Genomic DNA, 19,478 nt, shown 5'->3' on the forward strand with positions numbered 1-19,478 from the left:
AGTTGAAGTAGAAGTTTGAGGTCAGCCCGGCAAGGTAGTGAGACCATGTCTCAGAACAAACAGAAACCCCAAATCTCCACATGAAAGTACGCACGCTTAAATACAAACAAACCAGCAGGCATACGTTGAGGGCCCCCCCAGACCCAAGGCCCCCGGGGTGACGCGTTCTCACGTGCTTTTGCTTTGCAGATGAATGAAATCGAAGTCTGTCCAGAGTGTTACCTAGCTGCTTGCCAAAAACGAGATAACTGGTTTTGCGAGCCTTGTGTGAGTTGCGTTTTCTTCCTTACCCCGTTGTTTGAACTCTGTGCCTTTCTTGGCTCCCCCGAGACGGGGTTCTCCAGGCGCCCAATGGGACGAAACATTGGAATTTTAAAATAAGATATTTTCTGATAAAATTACGGCAGTAGCAAAGTCATCAAGGTAGGCGGAACGTTCGGGTGCTGGAGCTGGGCCCTGGTCACTGGGCTGGGGAAGCGAGGCGCACAGCAAGAGGCAGCAGAGGCTCGTGGGGGATGAGGTGGGACGGGCGAGCCAGGGCCCAGGGCCCGATGGGTAAGGGGAAATGTGTTCCGTACAGAATATCTTGGGTCTGTTTTTTTTTTATTTTGTGGTACTGGGGATTGAAGCCAGGTGCATTTTGCTTCTGAGCTACACCCTCAGCCCTATTTTATTTTTACTTATTTATTCATTAATTTTTTCGATCCTGGGGATGGAACCCAGGGACATTCTGCCTCTGAGCTCCACCTCCAGCCCTGTTTTTTATTTTTTATTTTTTTGGTGGTACTGGGTTTTCTGGAAGCCCTTCTACCTCTGGGCTACACTCCCAGACCTATTTTATACTTTTTTATTTTTGGAAACAGGGTCTCTTGGGTCTCTTAAGCCAGCGGGGCTGCTCCTGTCTCCACCTCCCAAGGACGGGGATTACAAGCCTGCGCCACCACGTCCGGCTTATTCTTTATTTTGAAATAGGGTCTCACTAAGTTGCAGAGGGCCTCGCTTAGTAGCTGAGACTGGCCATGAACTGCAATCCTCCCATCTCAGCCTCCCAAGTATTGGGATTACAAGTGTGTACCACCATGCCTGGCTTTTATTTTCATTTTGAAACAGGGTCTCGCTAGGTGGTTAAGAGTCTCACTACTTGCTGCTGAGGCTGTCCTCGAACCTGCAGTTCTCCTGTCTCAGCCTCCCAAGTACCAGGATTACAGGCGTGTTCTACCTTGCCCGACTGTACTAGGTCTGTTTTAGGAGGTTTAGAAATGCTTCCGTGCAGTAACATTAAGAGGCAAGAAACTGTGGTTCATGGGGATAAAAACTCACTCTCATTCCCCCCACAGATCTTCATTTCCAAACCAATATTTTATTTATTTATTCTTTTTTTCTTAAATTTGTGGTGATAGGGATCAGGGCCATGGATCAAGTGCCCACTGGAATTTTGTAGGGAGAAGTGCATTGTGGCAGAGGCCTGGAGTGTGTGTGGGTGAACAGGGTGGGGCTAGAGGGGGCGCCATTGAGCCAGCTAAATGGAAAATGAAAACATACCTTAGCTGGGCTAGAGGGCATATACCTGTCATCCTCGTACTTGGGAAGCCGAGACAGGAGAATCACGGGTTTGAGGCCAGTCTCAGCTACTTAGCAAGGCCCATTTCAACTTAGCAAGACTCTTTTTCAAAATAAAAAATAGCCGGGAGTGATGGTGCCTGCTAATCCCAGTACTTGGGAGGCTGAGACAGGAGGATCGCAGGTTCGTGGCCAGCCTCAGCCACTTAGGCCCTTTGCAAAAATTTGTGAGACCCTGTTTCAAAATAAAGAAGAATAATTAAAAAATAGGGCTGGAGGTGTAGCTCGGAGGTAGAAAGCCCCGGGTTCAATCCCCAGTACTGCAAAATAAAAAAATAAAAACAAATAATAAAGTAGCTCAGAAGTAAAATGCCCCTGGGTTCCATCCCCAGTGCCACCCCCTCAAAAAAAAAAAAAAAAGAAAAAGAAAAAGAAAAAAGAAATAAAACCAAAAAATTCCCCAAACAAAACATACTTTTAGTCGATTCCTGCCTTTGGAGTTAAATACCTGCTTGGTGAAGACTGTGGAGAGCACTAATGAATAAAAGTAGCTGCTCTGTCTGAGCCAGGTCGGGTGCTCATGGAGTCCAAGCCCTGAAGAGCGTGGGGTGTTCTGTCCCGCGGTGCCCAGGAGGTCAGTGGATTCTCCCCCTCAGGACGTCTCGTCTCGGGGAAAGCAGAGCCAGGACTGCAGCCGGGTCTTCGGACCCCCTCCCCTTGTCCTGGCCACCCCGCCTCCCATAATCCCTGGTGGGCTGGCCCTGCCGGGCACTTCTCTGTCTCCCTGCGTTCCTGTGGTATGCCAAGGTTTAATGTGTATCTCGCTGCCAACTATGTGCAAATTCTGGATTTTTGTTTCTTCTTCTCCTAGAGCAATCCACATCCTTTGGTGTGGGCCAAACTGAAGGGGTTTCCATTCTGGCCGGCAAAAGCCCTGAGGGATAAAGACGGGCAAGTGGATGCCCGTTTCTTTGGACAACACGACAGGTGGGCGTTAAAAACAGGCTTTGAACATGTAGCGTCAGCTGAACCTTTATACTGTCATTGGATAAGGACAGAGGTGCAGGGTATGGCTATTATTTTTATTTTTATGATCACCCTTTTTTTTTTTTTTTAAAGCAAATTCATCCTTTCATTGGTAGCTGGTATGGCAGTTGTCTTGTGAAATGTTATGATAACCAGCCATTGATCTTATGCTTGAAAAGATTTTCCTGTGTTGTGCTTCCCCTGATGATGTGTGGGTTGTCGTTTTTTTTTTTAGGTTATTAGAAAATAATCTTATGTGAGCCGGGCGTGGTGGCGCACGCTTGTAATCCCCGCGCTTGGGAGGTGGACACGAGGATTGCGCAGGTTCGAAGCCAGCCACGCTGGCTTAAGAGACCCTGTTTCCAAATAAAGTATGAAATGGGCTTGGGAGTGTAGCCCAGAGGTAGAAGGGCTTCCAGGAACCCTAATACCACCCCCCAAAAAAAAACACCTTATGTTAGTGGTTCTGTTGATGAATCCAACCTTGGGATGAGTCTTCTGTTAATGGTTTTGTTGATGAATCCAACCTTGGGATGAGTTCCGTTTCTGTTTTTGTGTGTGTGTGTATGGTACTAGAGGTTGAGCCCAGGGTCATTCTACTTCCAAGCTACGCCCCAGCCCTGTTTTTTATTTTTATTTTGAAACAGGGTCTTGCTCGGTTGATGAGAGTCTCACTAAGTAGCTGAGGCTGACCACAAACCTGCCATCCTCCTGTCTCAGCCTCCCAAGTACTGGGATTACAAGCATGTACCACCACGCCTGGCGTCCTTGGCTATTTTTAAGTGCTATTTCACGCAGGGCGCTTGTAATCCTTGCGCTTGAGAGGCGGAGACAAGAGGATCATGCAGGTTCGAAGCCAGCCTCGCTGGCTTAAGAGATCCTGTTTCCAAATAAAAATATAAAGAAAAAAAAAAATAGGTCTGGGAGTGTAGCACGGAGGTAGAAGGGTTCCATCTCCAGTACCATAAAAAAAAAAAAAAAAATGCTGCTGTTGCCTTTTTATTCCTTTTTTCCCCCCTTCTCTTTTCTGCGTAAGTTAGACCTCCAGGGGCAAACTACTTTTCAAAATAATGCTTTCTGGGACCAAATGTCTTTCCCTAGCCCCTGTAATGACTCTCTTATCATTCCGCTGAGCAGTTCCTTTTTCTCTGTAGCTGAAATGGGGACTTGGAAGGGGACACTGGATAGGTGTCACCCCTTTTCTCCCAGCCTCGGGGCCCTCCCCTTTCCCTCCACATTGGAGGGAGTGCGTTATTCCAGCCAATGGCCCTTGCAGAGCCCCCGCGAGCTTTAGAACAGCAGGGACACAGATGAGCCCCGGCTGGGATTTCAGGAGTCACTTTGCAATTTGTTATGATTGAAGGAGGAGGCACAGACTGGAACCCTCCGCCCTCCCGCGGCAAGCGGTCTGAAAAAACCATGTAACTGTGTACGGGGAGTATTGAAATACTCGTAGTAGAAATGATTTATGGACCCAGAATAAGCAGAAAACACACGTCGTATCTTTAATACCAAGGCTGAAATACTGCGCTTTTGGTTAAAATTTGGCTTGAGCTCTTGTAGATTAAAGAAAAGTATAAATTCCCGCAGTAATCTGATTCCTTAGTAGAACTCCCAACAGTGCCTCTCATCAGGAGACTATAAATGGAAATTAGTCGAGATGGTACTGAGTTTGGTAGGAGGTGTATCCCACGTTGATCTTCACTGCTCTGGTTGGAAATCCTCCTGAAATCCATTTATTCCTTCATTCAAAACAGTCTGCATTTGATGCCCGCTCGGGCGGAGTGCCAGACACAGGGGACACACTCTGAGCAGCAGACGCTGTCTCTGCGCGCCTGGAGGCTGGTTGACATCCTAGCTGGGAAGATGGGCGACACCTCAGCGGCCACACAGGCTGATATCGCAGATCAGCAGGCAGTGGCGGGCCTGGTGTGAGCAACTGGGGACAGTGACCAGCAAACGCAGAGGCTTGGGCAGGAAAGGGACCAAGTGTGTGGTTGGAGGAGGGTGTGGGGAGGAGCGGAGGGCGGCAGCCGGGGGGCCCATGAGTGCCAGGAGATTTCTTTTTATTTTGACACCAGGAGGAATTGGTGACAGGCGATCTATCACCCGCCTCTATCAGAGCATGGCAAGTGTGGCTGTCTTGGTGATTTAGGACCCTTATTTCTAGAGGAGCGCAGTGTGGAGATGGATGCTGGGATGTGGGCCAGTGGGGACCCAGCAGGGCTTGTCAGTGCTCCAGATACTCCCAGATCCTCAGCGTTGACGGCTCTCCTCTGTGCGCTGCGACCACCCTGCAGGCACCGTGTAAGTCCTCACAGCCAGACAGCCATCGGAGGGGCTTAGCATTGTGAAGGACCGGCGCATCACTCTGCTGGCACTGTGTGCAGACGCCACGTCCCTGGAGATTGCGGGTTCAGCCCTGGGTTGTGGATCGGAGGGGTCATGGAATCTGGGCCCTTTCTGTTTGTTTGTGAGAGTTTCCTAACCGCTCCACCTGCCAATCTTGTCTTCTGCCTTGCTAAAGGGCCTGTGCCGCCCTGTTGGGTTCGTTTGGCTGAGGGAAGCCCGTGGAGGGAGTTGGTAGGGGTATTCCACAGTAGGGCGGTAGCAGAATTCTCTGGGCCAAGGGGTTCCAGGCTCCCGCAGCTGTGAGCAAAGGTGTTCCTTGGGAGTTTATCATTCTGGCAGAGCATTCCTGCCTCCTTGCTGCATCTAAAAGGGACTGGGCATGTCTGGCGTGGTGGCGCACACCTGTAATCCAGTACTTGGGAGGCTGGACCAGAGGATTGCAGGTTCAAGGATAGCCTCAGCAAGTAGTGAGATTCTCATCAACCTAGAGAGACCCTGTTTCAAAATAAATAGAGAGCAAGAGAAGAGAGAGAGGGAGAGGGAGGGAGGGAGGGAAGGACGGACAGACGGACAGGGGTAAAGAAAAGCAGCTGGGCAGCCCCAGCAGCATGTGCAGAGGGATTGCACCTTGCCTGGCTCAGGGAGCACCTTTGACGTGCCAGAGCCAGATAGAAACCTGGACATGTCGAGGCGAATTGGGTCAGGAAGGCACAACAGGGTTCCCGGAAGGTCACATGCCGCCTGTGAAGCTTGTAAATTCTAGCAGGGTCTGGCGAGGCCCTCGCGCAAGTTGAGGCGTGTCCCCAGAGTCCCTTTTGTGCTTTTGTCCTTTAAAAGAAGAACCTGCTGTTTTGTTCTTGTTTGTTTGATTTTATTACACACACACACACACACACACACACACACACACGTTTAAAAAAAGCAGGAACTGAGCCATGCTCGGTGGCTTACACCCATAACCAGCTATTGGGGAGGCCGAGGCATTCCAGACCAGCCTGGTAACATTGCAGAACCATCTAAAAAGCAAAACCAAACAAGCCTAGATAACAACAAAAAATAGAAACTATTTCATTGAATGCTTACCGAGCTTAAATAAAGGCCAACATTAAGAACCTTCTGTGCACCAGGCATTGTTTTTAGTACTTTTTAGCAGAAGCTGCTTCTGTCTGCCCTACTGATAAGGCAGCTGAGGCCCAGCGAGGTCAGGGCCTTGCCCAGGGTCTCACCTAGTTGGTGCCCAGGCTCCTTAGAACTCAGTGTAAACTGGTGCGGTGCGCACTCCTGCAGTCCCAGCACTTGGGAGGCAGAGACAGGGTTGTATGGTGGAGGATAGCTTCAGCAGTGTCGACAGGCTTTGGGCAAACCAGGAAGACTGTTATCAAACAAAAAATAATAAATAAAGAGGGCTGGGCATGTAGCTTGCAGTAGAATGCCCTGGGCTCAACCCCTAGTACCACACACACACAAAACGTTTGGAAAGGTGTGCCTCTAGCTCTCCCACTTTGTGGTGGCTGCCGTCAGCCCTCTCATGGCAGAAGTGTTTCCCTTCAAATATTTTCTCGCCTGCTTTAAGGAAAAGGAACACTTGTCTTGCCAAGGTCCCATGACAGGTTTGGGAGAACCTGGGTGGAACCTGACCCGAAACTAGACAGAAGTCTGGGGGGGGGGGGTTGGAGGTCACAGACAGTGGCCTCAGGAGGATGCCCTGGGTGGGGTGGCCCGCCCGGCTCAGGCTCTAGTGCTCCCTCCCCTCCCCCACTCTCCCCGCATGGGGACCATCCAACATCTTTCAGTGTTAGCGCTGAGACAGGCCCTGGGAAGTAGAGTCGCAGCCAAGGACAGCCCTGGGGACCCTGACTGCCTCTCAGATCCATCCTGTCTAGCCTGGATCCTGGCCACCAGGCCTAAGAGGGCATGTGGCTCCTCCAGGGCTCGCCTTCCTTCTGCCAGGCATCTGGGCCTTCAAGTCCCAGAAGAAAGATGGCTGCCAGGACTTAGGAGAAGTAGCAGGGTGTGGTAGCACACTCTTGTTTTGGGTGAACCCAGCGGCATTCTACATTGTAGGCTCCAACTCCAGTCCTGGTGCCTTTTTTTTTTTTTTTTTTTAATTATTTTAAAACAAGGTCTCATTAAGTTGTGGAGGGCCTCATAAGTTGCTCAAGCTGGCCGGGAACTTGGCAGTCCTCCTGGTACAAGTGTGTGCCACCACACCTGGCAGTGGCACACAATTGTAATCCTCGTACTTGGGGAGGCCTAATCAGGAGGATCGCACATTTGAGGCCACCCTCAGCAATTTAGTAAGACCCTGTTTCAAAATAATAAAGAAAAAGGGCTGAGGGTGTAGCTCAGAGGTAGAAAACCCTTGGGTTTAAAGAAAGGGAAAGAACAGGCATGGTGGCTCACGCTTGTAATCTCAGTACTTGGGAGGCTGAGACAGGAGGATTGCAGGTGTGAGGACAGCCTCACCAAGTAGTGAGATTCTCATCAACCTAATGAGACCAAGAAAAGAGAAGCTGGGCATCTCCAGCCCTCTGAGAAAGTTGCTTGGTATTTTGGGGGTGTTCAGTTTTGGTTTGGATCATAGTCCCGTGTTGCCAAGAGTTAGATCCCAGGCAGCTGTGAGTGATGGATTCTGGCCCCTGGAAGAACCTTATTTTCCCTGGGTGGTTTCCTCTTAACATACAGGAATTCGATGCCCACTGTGCGGTGTAAGAAGCAGGTGTCCCTGCTTCTCTGTGGAGCATGGGAACCCGAGGCCAGGCCGGTCGCTCTTCCTGCCTGGTCGCTCTGGATGGCCGCTGAGCAGATGCCTGTATCTGTGGACCAGACACGAGCGGCCTGCTTCCCCAGAGCCCAGCTGGCTTCCCATTAGCTTATCCCTGGTTGGAGTTCATGACCCAGGGGACTCAAGGAGTCTCCTGTGAAAAGCTCACACCCATCAGTTAACAGCTCTAAACTCAGTGGGGTCTGGGGAATCAAAAGTTGTGGCCAAAGCCGGCGTGGTGGCGCACACTTGTAATCCCAGCAGTCGGGAGGCTGAGATAAGAGGATCACGGTTTGCAGATGGCCTTAGCTACTTAGCGAGGCCCTTTTCAACTCAGTGAGACCTTGTTTCAAAATAAAGAATAAAACTAGGGCTGGAGGTATAGCTTGGAGGTAGAATGCTCCTGGATTCCATCCCTAGTACCGCAAAAAAAAAAAAAAAAAAAAAAAAGGCAGCCCAGCCGGGGTGCGGGTCCACACCTATGTAATCCTAGTACTTGGGGGTCTGAGACTGGAGGATTGCAGGTTTGAGACCAACCCCAGCAACTTAGCGAGACCCTGTTTCAAAAGTAAGTAACAAAAGGGTGGGGGTGTAGGTGTAGGGTGGAGGTAGAATGCCCTTGGGGGTGTCAACTCCCAGTACCCCCCATAAAACAAACAGTGGCGGCGCAGCTGTGTCCTGATGTCCCGTGACGGCTGCCATCCCTGTCAGCAGTGGTGTGATGTTTTCTGTCCTCCCACAGTCATGGGGGCCGTTGGTTCTGGAAAAGTTACCACCGAAGCTTTGGCTCTGGGGGCTGCGCGGAGCCTGCCGGGATGCGGGCGCGGATGGTAGGAAGATGGCCCTGGCCTGGAATGGGAAGTGACGGTGCGCACCCGAGGGCTTGTCGCGTGGCCCACGGTGGTGGCCAGCGCCTCCGTCCATCTAGTATCGTCCACTCCCCAGCTCCTGTGTAGTGTCTCTAGCGGTGGGTGGGGAGAGCCCTCTGCGGCAGGTGCAGCCATCTGAGTGAGATCTGCGGGGTCACGCCTTTGCAAACGTGTAGTCAAGGGTGCGGTGACTGCTTCTCTACCAAGTGAAAATCCTAGGGGATTCATTGGTTTTTTTCTTTCTTCCCTTTCATGGATTAAAATGACTAAGTCTGCAGGGCGCGGTGGCCCACGCTTGTCATCCCCGCGCTTGGGAGGTGGAGACAGGAGGATAGCGCAGGTTCGAAGCCAGCCGCGCTGGCTTAAGAGACCCTGTTTCCAAATAAAAAAGTATAAAAATAGGTCTGGGAGTGTAGCCTGGAGGTAGAAGGGCTTCCAGGAACCCCAGTACCACCAATAAATAAATAAATAAAAATATAAAATAAAATGACTAAGTCTTTTGAGCAGTTTAACATCTTTGCTACGTTTTGTCATTCATATTCTGTCCTAATGGAAGGACATGCCTATTTTGTCTTATTCATTTATTTATTTATTTATCTATTTATTTACTTGCGGGTCTGAGGGTGGAACCCAGGGGCATTCGGCCTCCGAGCTACACCCCCTGCCCTATTTTTTATTTTTTAATTTGAAACTAAGTTGCGGAGGGCCTCACTGTCCTCCAGTCTCAGCCTCCCAAATGCTGAGATTACAAGCGTGGGCCACTATGCCCAGCTTTCATTTTTATTTTGAAGATGATAAGTTGGGTCCCTCCCCCGCGTGATCTCGCAGTCGAGCTGCTGGCGGGTCGGAGAGTCGCGATGCTACAGACGTCAGGAGAGAATCGCCGGTGCCTCCGATCCGCCACGTGACTCAGCGGCCCATCAGGACTGTGTGCAACTCTCCAGACGCGTGGCCCACGGGTCCCTTTCCTCTGGCCGGCTGACTCTCCGGAGGGTACTAGGGTTGGGGCCGAATAAAACAGCGGTCTCTGATAACCCGGTTGGTGTTTTTACCTCCCTCCTAAACCCCCTAACTCTATTTTCAACTATTCATTGGTGCCGAGACCTGGGAAGAGTTTTGGGTTTTGGGGGAGAAGTTTTGTTTTCTGTTCTCTTTTTTTTTTTACTCTCTTTTTGAGCCCTGGACTCTCAGACCTGCCAGCAGCTCAACTGCGAGATCACGTGGGGGGAGGGACCCAACTTATCAGAAATAGGGTCTCAGGTTGATGAGTCTCCTCACTTGCTGAGACTGCCCTTGAACCTGGGATCCTCCTGTGTCAGCCTCCCAAGTACTGGGCTTACAGGTGTGTGCCACCACACCCTGTTTTGTTTTGTTTCATGAGATACAGGGGACGTGAGGTACAGGGGACGAATCTGAAGTATTCTACCTCTGAGCTACGCCCCCAGCCCTTTTATTTTTTGTTTTGAAACAGGGTCTTGCCAGGTTGCCGAGAGTCTCACTTTGGTGCTGAGGCTGGTTTTGAGCCCGTGATCCTCCTGTCTCAGCCTCCCAAGTAGCAGGTTTTTTTAGCTGTGCACCACCACACCTGTCTCAAGACATAACTATTAAGTGGATCATTAATTAACTACTGAAAGCAAGTCCTGCATTTAAGAAGAGAATCCGTATTTAAGAATCTTGGCAGACATGCTAGGAGAATTTGTTTTCCATTAAGGGAAAAACAAACCATCTTGGGAATGACTGAGTTTGACTTGATGCTGCTTCTTTTTTCTAGGGCCTGGGTTCCAATAAATAATTGCTACCTCATGTCTAAAGAGATCCCCTTTTCCGTGAAAAAGACTAAAAGCATCTTCAACAGCGCCATGCAGGAGATGGAGGTGTACGTGGAGAATATCCGCAGGAAGTTTGGGGTTTTCAACTACTCTCCGTTCAGGACGCCCTACACCCCCAACAGCCAATACCAAATGCTGCTCGATCCCAGCAACCCCAGCGCCGGCACTGCCAAGACCGACAAGCAGGAAAAGGTCAAGCTCAATTTTGACATGACTGCGTCGCCCAAGATCCTGATCAGCAAGCCCATGCTGAGCGGGGGCCCGGGACGCAGGATCTCCTTGTCGGACATGCCCCGGTCTCCCATGAGCACCAACTCCTCCGTGCACACGGGCTCCGACGTGGAGCCAGACCCCGAGAAGAAAGCCACGTCCAGCCACTTCAGCGCGAGCGAGGAGTCCATGGACTTCCTTGACAAGAGCACAGGTCAGCCCGGGGTGGGACGGGCAGGCAGCCATGAGGGCGCGGAGGAATTTTTCTTTTTTTTTTGGTGGTGCTGGGGGTGGAACCCAGGGGCTTTCCTACCACCGGGCTATACTCCCAGACCCATTTTATATTTTATTAGGAAACAGGGTCTCACTAAGTTGCTGAGAGCCTCACTCAGTAGCTGAGGCTGGCTTTGAACCTGTGCAATCCTCCTGTCTCAGCCTCCCAAACCCTGGGATTATAAACGCGAGCCACCATGCCCGGCTAAATTTTACTTTTTTATTTTTTATTTTTTTTGCAGTACTGAGGATTGGACCCCCCGGGGTGTTCATTCTAGGAGCTACACCCCTAGTCCTGTTTTTTTTTTTTTTAATTCTTTATTTTGAAATGGCCTCTCTAAGTAGCTGAGGGCAGCCGTGAACCTGAGATCCTCCTGTCTGAGCCTCCCAAGTACTGAGATTATAAACTGAGCCCCCACACCCTGTGGAGAAAGGTTTAAATGAGGAACTAAATGGGATTCTTGCTGTTAGGAACAGAGAAGTGGGAAAAGTGTTCCAGAGGCCCTCTAGAAAAAGACATTCCTTGAAGTGGGTAGAGATGGACACAATTCCTTTGGTGTTCAGCTACACCCCATCCCTATTGTTATTATTAATTATTATTATTATTTTTTTCTGGTACTGGTGATATATCCCAGGGGTATTCTTCCTCTGAGCTACACCCCCTGCCCTTTTTTTTTTTTGCAGGTCTGGGGATGGAACCTAGGGGCATTTGACTTCCAAACTACACCCCCTGCCCTATTTTTTATTCTTTTATTTTGAAACAGGGTCTCACTGAGTTGCAAAGGGGCCTCACTAAGTATCTGAGGCTGTCTGGGGACTGTGATCCTCTTTTCTCAGCATCTGGAATGCTGGGATTACAAGGCTGCGCCTCCACGCCTGGCTTTGTTATTTAGATTTTGGAGAATCTGTCCTTGAACCTTCAATCCTTCCTTCCCAGTCTAGGAGTACTGGGATCCCAGGAGTGGCCGCCACACCCTGCGAGGGTTGGTTCCTCCGCCTCTTGGGTGGTTCACTAGTGGCTTGGATCCCTTTTCCTACATTAGGGCCAAATAGTAAATAAATGTTTTATGTTTTAGGTCTTTTTATTTTGGTACTGGGGGTTGAACTCCAGCAGTCCTACCTCCACATTACACCCCTCCAGACCACCAGTTTATTTTTTATTTGGAAACAGGGTCTCGCTAAGTCGCCGAGAGCCTTGCCAAGGCGACTGAGGCTGGCGTCATACATGCGCTCCTCCTGCCTCAGCCTTCCAGGTACTGGGATTATAGATGTATGCCACCAGGACTTGCTGTATTTTAGGTTTTAAAGATGTTTGCTTTAGCTCGAGGCAATGGGTGGGCAGAGTTCCAATAAAACTTTGGTGCTCGACAGTGGAATTTGAATTTCATATAAGATACATGTTTTATAAATGATTAATTCTTTTGACACCCCCCCAATTAAAAATATTAAAGAGCCTTAGCTAGCTTGCCATATAGGAATTGGTGGTAGGCCACTTTTGGCCTGGGGCCTGAAGCTTGTGAGCCACCATGATAGACAAGAGAGAGGAATCTCTGAGTCTTCCGGTTTTCAGAGGCCCATCCAGGGCTTGATCCTGCCTGCCGGTCTGTTTCTTTGCACTGTGGCGTACTGCCCTCTGCTGTTCACAACGAAAATAGCATCTCGTGGAGGAGAAGTTAAATACATTAGACTGTCTCTACGTCAGGGATAAGATGGTGGCACAAGGCTGTGGTGTATCCAGACTCCTGTCGTAGGATGGAAAAAACACATACGTGGTTCTCAGTGAAACGTTGGCGAGCAGCAGCATAAAAGTACAAATGGAATAAAAGTTTCTAAGCCAGGTGTGGCGGCGCGGGCCTGGCATCCCAGTACTGGGGATCTAGTCAGCCTCCCAAGTGAGTCTCAGTAATCTAGGGAGATCTTAGATATAAAAAATAAAAAGGGCTGGGAGTGTAGCTCGGAGGTAGAATATCCTGTATCGCACACACACACACACACACACACACACACACACACACACACACACACGACAGAAGCTGGTGTGAGCGTAGAAGCCCCTCTGTCGGGGACCTTGGGGCCTGAGTGAGGTGTCTGTCGTCCTCAGAACCCGACCTGCTCTCCGCGAGCCCCGCGTCTTGACGGCCAAGGCGTTTCCCGTTCTCGGGGATCCTTCTGGTTTCACCTTTACATCTCCCTCCAGGCCAGAACTGCTGCTTCACCAGTACTGGTACTGGCTTTCAGGATTCTAAGGGAAGGCATTCAAGCGCCGGGCCTGTTTCACAACCCTCTGAGCTAATGGACCTTGGGATTTTTTGTTTTATTTTTTAATTAAATCTCCACCGCAGATACCAGTCAGGGGGAAAGGAAAACATTTTCAAGTACTCTCTTTTTGAAATCGAAAATTTTTTGGTCTTACAATATTTGCTCATTACCAAAACTAAAGTCAGTAAGGCTCACCTCTCATAGTCGGCTCTTAGCTATAGGTTCAGGGCCTTTCCTATGTGGGTTTTTTTTGTTGTGGTGGTGGTGCTGGTGGTGGTTGTTTTGGGGTATTGAACTCAGAGGAATTCTACCTCTGAGTTACACCTTCAGCCCTATTTTTATTCTTTATTTCGAAACAGGGTCTCACTAAGTAGCTGAGGCTGGCTGCAAACCTGAGGTCCTCCTATCTTAACCTCCCAAGTACTGGGATTACACGTGTGTGCCAGCACTCCTGATATATATATATATATATATATATATATATATATATATATATATATATATATATATATAATGTTGAAACCGATCTCGTTAGGTAGCTGGGAGTCTCACTAGTTGCCGAAGATGTCCTTGAACCTACAATCCTTATATCTAAGCCTCCCAAGTACTGGGATTACAGGTGTGCACCACCGCCTTTTTCTTTTTAAAATGGAATTCTTGCTCTGTTGCCTAGGCTGGCCCTGGACTCCTGGGCTCAAGTTCTCCTGCCTCAGCCTCCTACGTAGCTGTGACTATGGGCACAAGTCACTTTGGTTGGCACACGTGTGTGTGTGCGCACACGGGTTAGTGTGCATATATGTGTGTGTTACTAGGGATTGAACGCAGGGCCATTCTACTTTCACATCACACCCCGAGCCCTAGTTTTAAAATATTTATTTATTTATTTATTTATTTATTTATTTATTTATTTATTTTTGCAGTACTGGGGATGGAACCCAGGGGGGTTGTACACCTCCAGCCCTAGTTTTTTTGTCTTTTTATTTTTGAAACAGGTCTTACTGAATTGCGAAGGGCCTCAGTAAGTAGCTGAGGCTGGCCGGGAACTGCGATCTCCCGGTCTCAGCCTCCCAAATGTTGGGATTACAAGTGTGCGCCACCACACTCGACTAAAATTTTTATTTTGAGACAGGGTCTTGCTAGGTTGACAAGAGACTCACTGCTTGTAGAGGCTGACGTCAAACCTGCGATCCTCCTGTCTCAGCCTTCCAAGTGCTGGAATTGCAGGTGTGAGCCATGCTCCTGGCTGGCCTGGTCCTTTAACCTTGTCTTCTGAATACACGTCCGTGTTTGTAAATAACCCTTCTAGACAGCACTTCCCCCATCGTCTCTTAGCCCCCTTGGACCATCTGGTGACGCCATGCTGGCAGTTCACCTGGACACAGCACTACCAGGGCCTGTGCACAGCGCAGCCCTTTGAGCGTGTAGGTTGTTTTCAAGGTTTTCTAAGTTAAGCAAATTCAGCATGAATCACTACGTGCCCCCGCCCCGCCCCGCGTGCTGGGTGCGTGGGAGAGCAGGGCCCTCTTTTCTAATTCTCTTCCAGGACTCATGTTTCATGTTGTCAGAATAGCGCTCAGCATTGGCCAGGATTTTGTAAATGTAGATTATAAATGATGCGTTTTAGCCCACACTCGTGAATCGTACACCAAAGTGTAAAAATCTGATTAAATTATTTGTGACTTCAAAGGCAATTAGTTCTTCCTTGGGGTAAGATTTATGGCTTTATAAAAGGATTGGCATCCGTTTCAAAGTTTAATTGAAAGGAACCTTTCCAAATGTCTTTGTGCTTTCGCAAATGTCTAGAGTGATTTAGAGCCGTGTTTCTCAACCCAGCACTGCTGGCGTTGGGGCTGAGTGAGGTCGAGCAGGGTCCCAGGCCTCTGCCCTTTAAATGGAGGGAGAGTCTTGGACCCACACATCAGTGGGACAGACAGACATGTCCTGGACATTGCTAGATGCTCTCTGAGGGACAGTTGCCTCCTCTCCTCCCTATTAAGAACATAGGTTTAATAGGTCATGCGTTACTTAGGTGTGGCGGTGCACACCTGTAATCCTAGTACTTGGGAAGCCGAGACAGGAGGATCACAGATTAGAGCCAGCCTAAGCACATTTTTTTGGGGGTACAGGGCATTCTTCCTTTAAGCTATGCTCAGCCTGATTTTATTTCTTCATTTGGAAACAGGTTCTCACTAGGTTTCTGAGAGCCTCCCTACACTGCTGAGGCTGCCTTTGAACCTGCGATCCTCTTGTCTCAGCTTCCCAAGTACTGAGATTACAAGCGCGCACCACCATGCCTGGCCAGCCTCCGCACTTCTGCAAGACACTCGGCAACTTGGCGGGACCATGGCAGAAGAGAAAGTAAAATGGCCTGGGGTATAGCCCAAAGATAGAACACCCCCTGGGCTCAGTCCCAAGCACACTTGCACGCGTGCATGCACACACACAGACACCACCACCAACATTAAAGTGTGTGTGTGTGTGTGTGTGTGTGTGTGTGTGTGTGTGTAATGCTTTTGAACTTCAGAGCTGGGAGATGATTCTGATTGCTTAAAATTCACCTTTGAGCCGGGCGTGGTGGTATAAGCTTGTAATCCCAGTGCTTGGGAGGCCCAGACAGGAGGATTGCACAGGTTCAAGTCAGCCTCAGCTACTTAGGCTCTCAACAACTTAGTGAGACCTTGTTTTCCAAATAAAGTATAAAATAGGTCTGGGAGTATAGCCTGGAGGTAGAAAAGTCCCTGGGTTCCACCCTCAGTAACACACACACACACACACACACACACACACACACACACACAATACATAATTCACCTTTGAAGTTCCTTACTTTGCATTTAATTTTGTTTCTCTTTCCTGAGTATAAAATATTCCTTTCAAAATCTAATATCACGTAATAAATAATAAGCCAGGATGGAGGCATGCACCTGTAATCCCAGAACTTGGGAGGCTGAGTCAGGAGGGTCGCAGGTTCAAGAACAGCCTCAGAACTTGCTGAGACGCTGGGCAAACTACCAAGTCCCTATTTCAAAACAAAAAGATGAGCTGGGTGTAGTGGCAGATGTCTATAACCCCAATACTTGGGAGGCTGAGAAAGGAGGATCGCAGGTTTGGAGCCAGCCTCCGGAATTTAGCAAGCCTCTCAGCAGCCTAGTGAGACTCTTGTTTCCAAAAAAGAAATAAAATAGGGCTGGGGGTGTAGCTCTTAGGTAGAAGACCCCTGGGTTCAATTCCCAGTTCCCTCCCCGACTAAGTCAATGGATAAATAAATAAGTAAATAGTATATACCCAGAATTCCCCTCTGAGAGGCAGCCCCGAGCCTTGGGTGTGGGCTGAGGCTGTCGCCCCTTGTTAGAAGGCCTGCCTGGCGGCGCAAGGCCTCGGGCTTGATCTTCACCCACAGCAAACAAACCGAAAAGCCGACTCCATTCCTTCCCTCTGCATCAGCTGCCCTCTGCCTGCACCCTTGCTCATCCGAGGCGGGCCGGCCATGCCTGGCGCATCCTTTAGTTCCAGTTGGGTTTCTTTCCTTCTTCATGACTTCGTTTCCCAAGTAGAAATTAAACTTCTTGTATTTCGGTGCTAGGAATGGAACCCAGGGGCATTCCGCCTCCGAGCTACACCCCGGCCCTCTTTGTTGTTTTGTTTTGAGCAGGGTCTCGCTAGGTGGCTGATGCTTTTGCTACACTGCTGTGCTGTCCTTCTGCCTCAGCCTCCGGTGTACCGGGGATGCAGGCGTGTCCCGCCACGCCGGGCTTAAACTTACTCTGTTAATCTTTTATTGCTGCACTGGGACTGTGTGTCCCTGGTCATTGGCATATGCACCTGAGTGAGCGGTCTTGTCTTTGCCATCCCCGCCCCCCTCCTCCTCTTCCCCTCCCCCTCGGTCTCCTGCATTTTTCTGCTGCGTTACAGCCATTTTTTTCACAGATGATGTAATTTCATTCTTCTTTATGGCTGAGTAGAACTCTGCTGTGTGTATAGATCATATCTTTTTTTTTTTTTTGGTGGTGCCAGAGATTGAACCCCAGGGGCATTCTGCCTCCGAGCTATACCCCAGTCCTATTTTTCATTTTTATTTTATTTTTGCTGCACTGGGGATTGAATCCAGGGGTATTCTGCCTCTGAGCTACATCCCCCCCAGTCCTATTTTTTATTCTCTATTTTGAAGCAGGGTGTCACTAAGTTGCGGAGGCCCTCTCTAAGTAGCTGGGGCTGGTTGTGAACCTGCGATTCTCCCGTCTCAGCCTCCCAAGTTCTGGGATTATAAGCGTGTCACCATGCCTGCCTTAGTTGGCCCTTCTGAATTCTGTGTGTGTGTGTGTGTGTGTGTATGTGTGTGTGTGTGTGTGTGTTACTAGGGAGTGAACCCAGGGGTGTTGTACCTCTGAGCTATATTCCTAGCCCTGTTTTTTGTTTATTTTAAAGTAGGCTGAGGCTGGCCTCCACCGTGATCTTCCTGTCTTAGCCTCTCAAATACTGGGATTACAGGTGCGTGCCGCAGTGCCCCGCTGAATGCTTCTTTTATTAATATCAAAACTTTGGTTTCTGTCCTCTCTCAGTGAAATGATACCAAGAGAGGAGAAGGTTGCAGGAAGGCTTAGGGAATATCTAAAAGTGTCAGCATCAGGACCATTTTCTGTCATCTTACAGAAATTCCAAACATAGAAAGAGGCTAATTTACTTTTTTTTTTTTTAAACGGTACTAGAGATTGAACCCAGGGGCATTCTTCCTCTGAGCTTTACACCCTGCCCTATTTTTTTATTCTTTATTTTGAAACAGGATCTCACTAAGTTGCGGAGGGCCTCACTAAGTAGCTGAGGCCGGCCACAAACCTGCGATCCTTTGGTCTCAGCCTCCCGAGTACTGCGATTCCAAGCGTGTGCAGTACCAGGCCCAGCGTGGGGTCATTCACTGATGTTTTCCTCTCTCCATCTGTTGCTGAGTTTGGCCTCGCACAGCCTAAGCACCTTTGTCCCCAGAGCTGAGATCTCCGCAGGGGGCCGAGCTGTCATCAGCAGGTGCAGTCCTGTGCGAGGGCCCTGTCTTCCCAGAAACAGACGACCTACCGGGCATCCGGCACCCGCAAGTCTAGCTTCCTCGCCGAACCTGGCCGGCCTGGGGGTGGTTCAGTCGCTGTTTGTTTTGAGATTTACGTCCCTGAAAGGACCAGACTGATCGCAGTGGCAGCCTAGCCGATTTGTCTGAGAGCTTCGTGTTTAATAAAGTACCCGGGGAGAACGTCTTCCGTGTGGTTCCGATGGCTTAACTTAGGTGAACGCCCTCTGTGGAAAATAGTGACCAACCTGCCCTGTGCATCTTCTCTGCTGCGGTACCGTGGCTGAAAAGAAGTGCGTTTTGAGCCAGGCGTGGTGGTGCACGCTCGTCATCCCAGCAATTGGGAGTCCGAGACAGGAGGAGGATCGAGGTTCGAGGACAGCCTCAGCTACTTAGTGAGGCCCTCTGCAACTCAGTGAGACCCTGTTTCAAAATAAGGAATAAAAATATAGGGCTGGCGGCGTAGCTCTGAGGTAGAATGCCCCTGAGTTCCATCCCCAGTACCAAAAGAAAAAAAGAAAAAAACAAAAACAAAAGAAATACATTTGATGTTTTTTCTGTGCTCCCCGTCCCACACTTATGAGTTTGACGTGTTTGTGAATCTGTCTTCTAACAGTGACGTTCTTTTTCAGCCTCACCAACTTCCACCAAGACGGGACAAGCAGGAAGCCTGTCTGGCAGCCCGAAACCTTTCTCTCCCCAAGCGTCTGCCCCGATCATGACGAAAACCGACAAGACGCCCACCACCGGAAGCATCTTGAACCTCAACCTGGGTCAGTTGGCATTGGGGAGTGTCTTTCTGTGGCAGCGCTGGTGGTTTGGGCAAGTTGTGGCGTCCTTTTTTCTGCGCGGTTCTTAGACCTTGGACTTCTTCCTCTGCAGAAATTTTAAGAGGAGATCAGCCGGGTGTGGTGGTACACATTTGTAATCCCAGTTCTCAGGAGGCTGAGATGGAGGATCCCAGGTTTGAGGACAGCCTCAGCAATGTGTAGTGAGACTCTCAGCTCCCTAGCGAGACTGTGTTTCAAAGCAAAAATAAAAAGAGTATAGCTCCAAGGTAGAAGGCCTTTGGGTTCAATCCCCAGTACCATCAGTCAGTCAGTCAGTAGAAGACAAAGGAGGGGACACAGGTTGGGGATTTCCTGGGGCGTGTTGGCATACAAAGGTTTTTTGTTTGTTTGTTTGTTTTTGTTTTTGCAACGCTGAGGCTCGAACTCAGGGCCTTGCGCCTGCTGGGTGCCCTTGCTGCTGAGCCATGTCTGAGAGGTTTCTGCGAGGCG

At 49.5% G+C, this 19,478-nt stretch overlaps 1 protein-coding gene across 13 annotated transcripts in view; it reads left to right on the forward strand.

Moving 5' to 3' along the window:
- The window catches only part of ZMYND8 (zinc finger MYND-type containing 8), a gene marked incomplete at its 3' end in the record, with an annotated part of 104,859 nt that overhangs the window by 46,756 nt on the left and 38,625 nt on the right, over positions 1-19,478 (forward strand). For 10 of the 13 annotated variants that reach the window (XM_080716033.1, XM_080716034.1, XM_080716035.1 and 7 more), the window contains exons 8-11: positions 190-267; positions 2,432-2,547; positions 10,343-10,824; positions 18,831-18,971. In XM_080716033.1, the coding sequence (XP_080572159.1) occupies positions 190-267; positions 2,432-2,547; positions 10,343-10,824; positions 18,831-18,971 (817 nt within the window). Of the gene's footprint in view, positions 1-189; positions 268-2,431; positions 2,548-10,342; positions 10,930-18,830; positions 18,972-19,478 lie in introns of all 13 variants that reach the window. The other 3 variants (XM_080716029.1, XM_080716031.1, XM_080716028.1) reach the window with 2 other exon arrangements.

This window comes from Muscardinus avellanarius (genome assembly GCF_963383645.1).
Source record: "Muscardinus avellanarius genome assembly, chromosome: 19".
NCBI lineage: Eukaryota > Metazoa > Chordata > Mammalia > Rodentia > Gliridae > Muscardinus > Muscardinus avellanarius.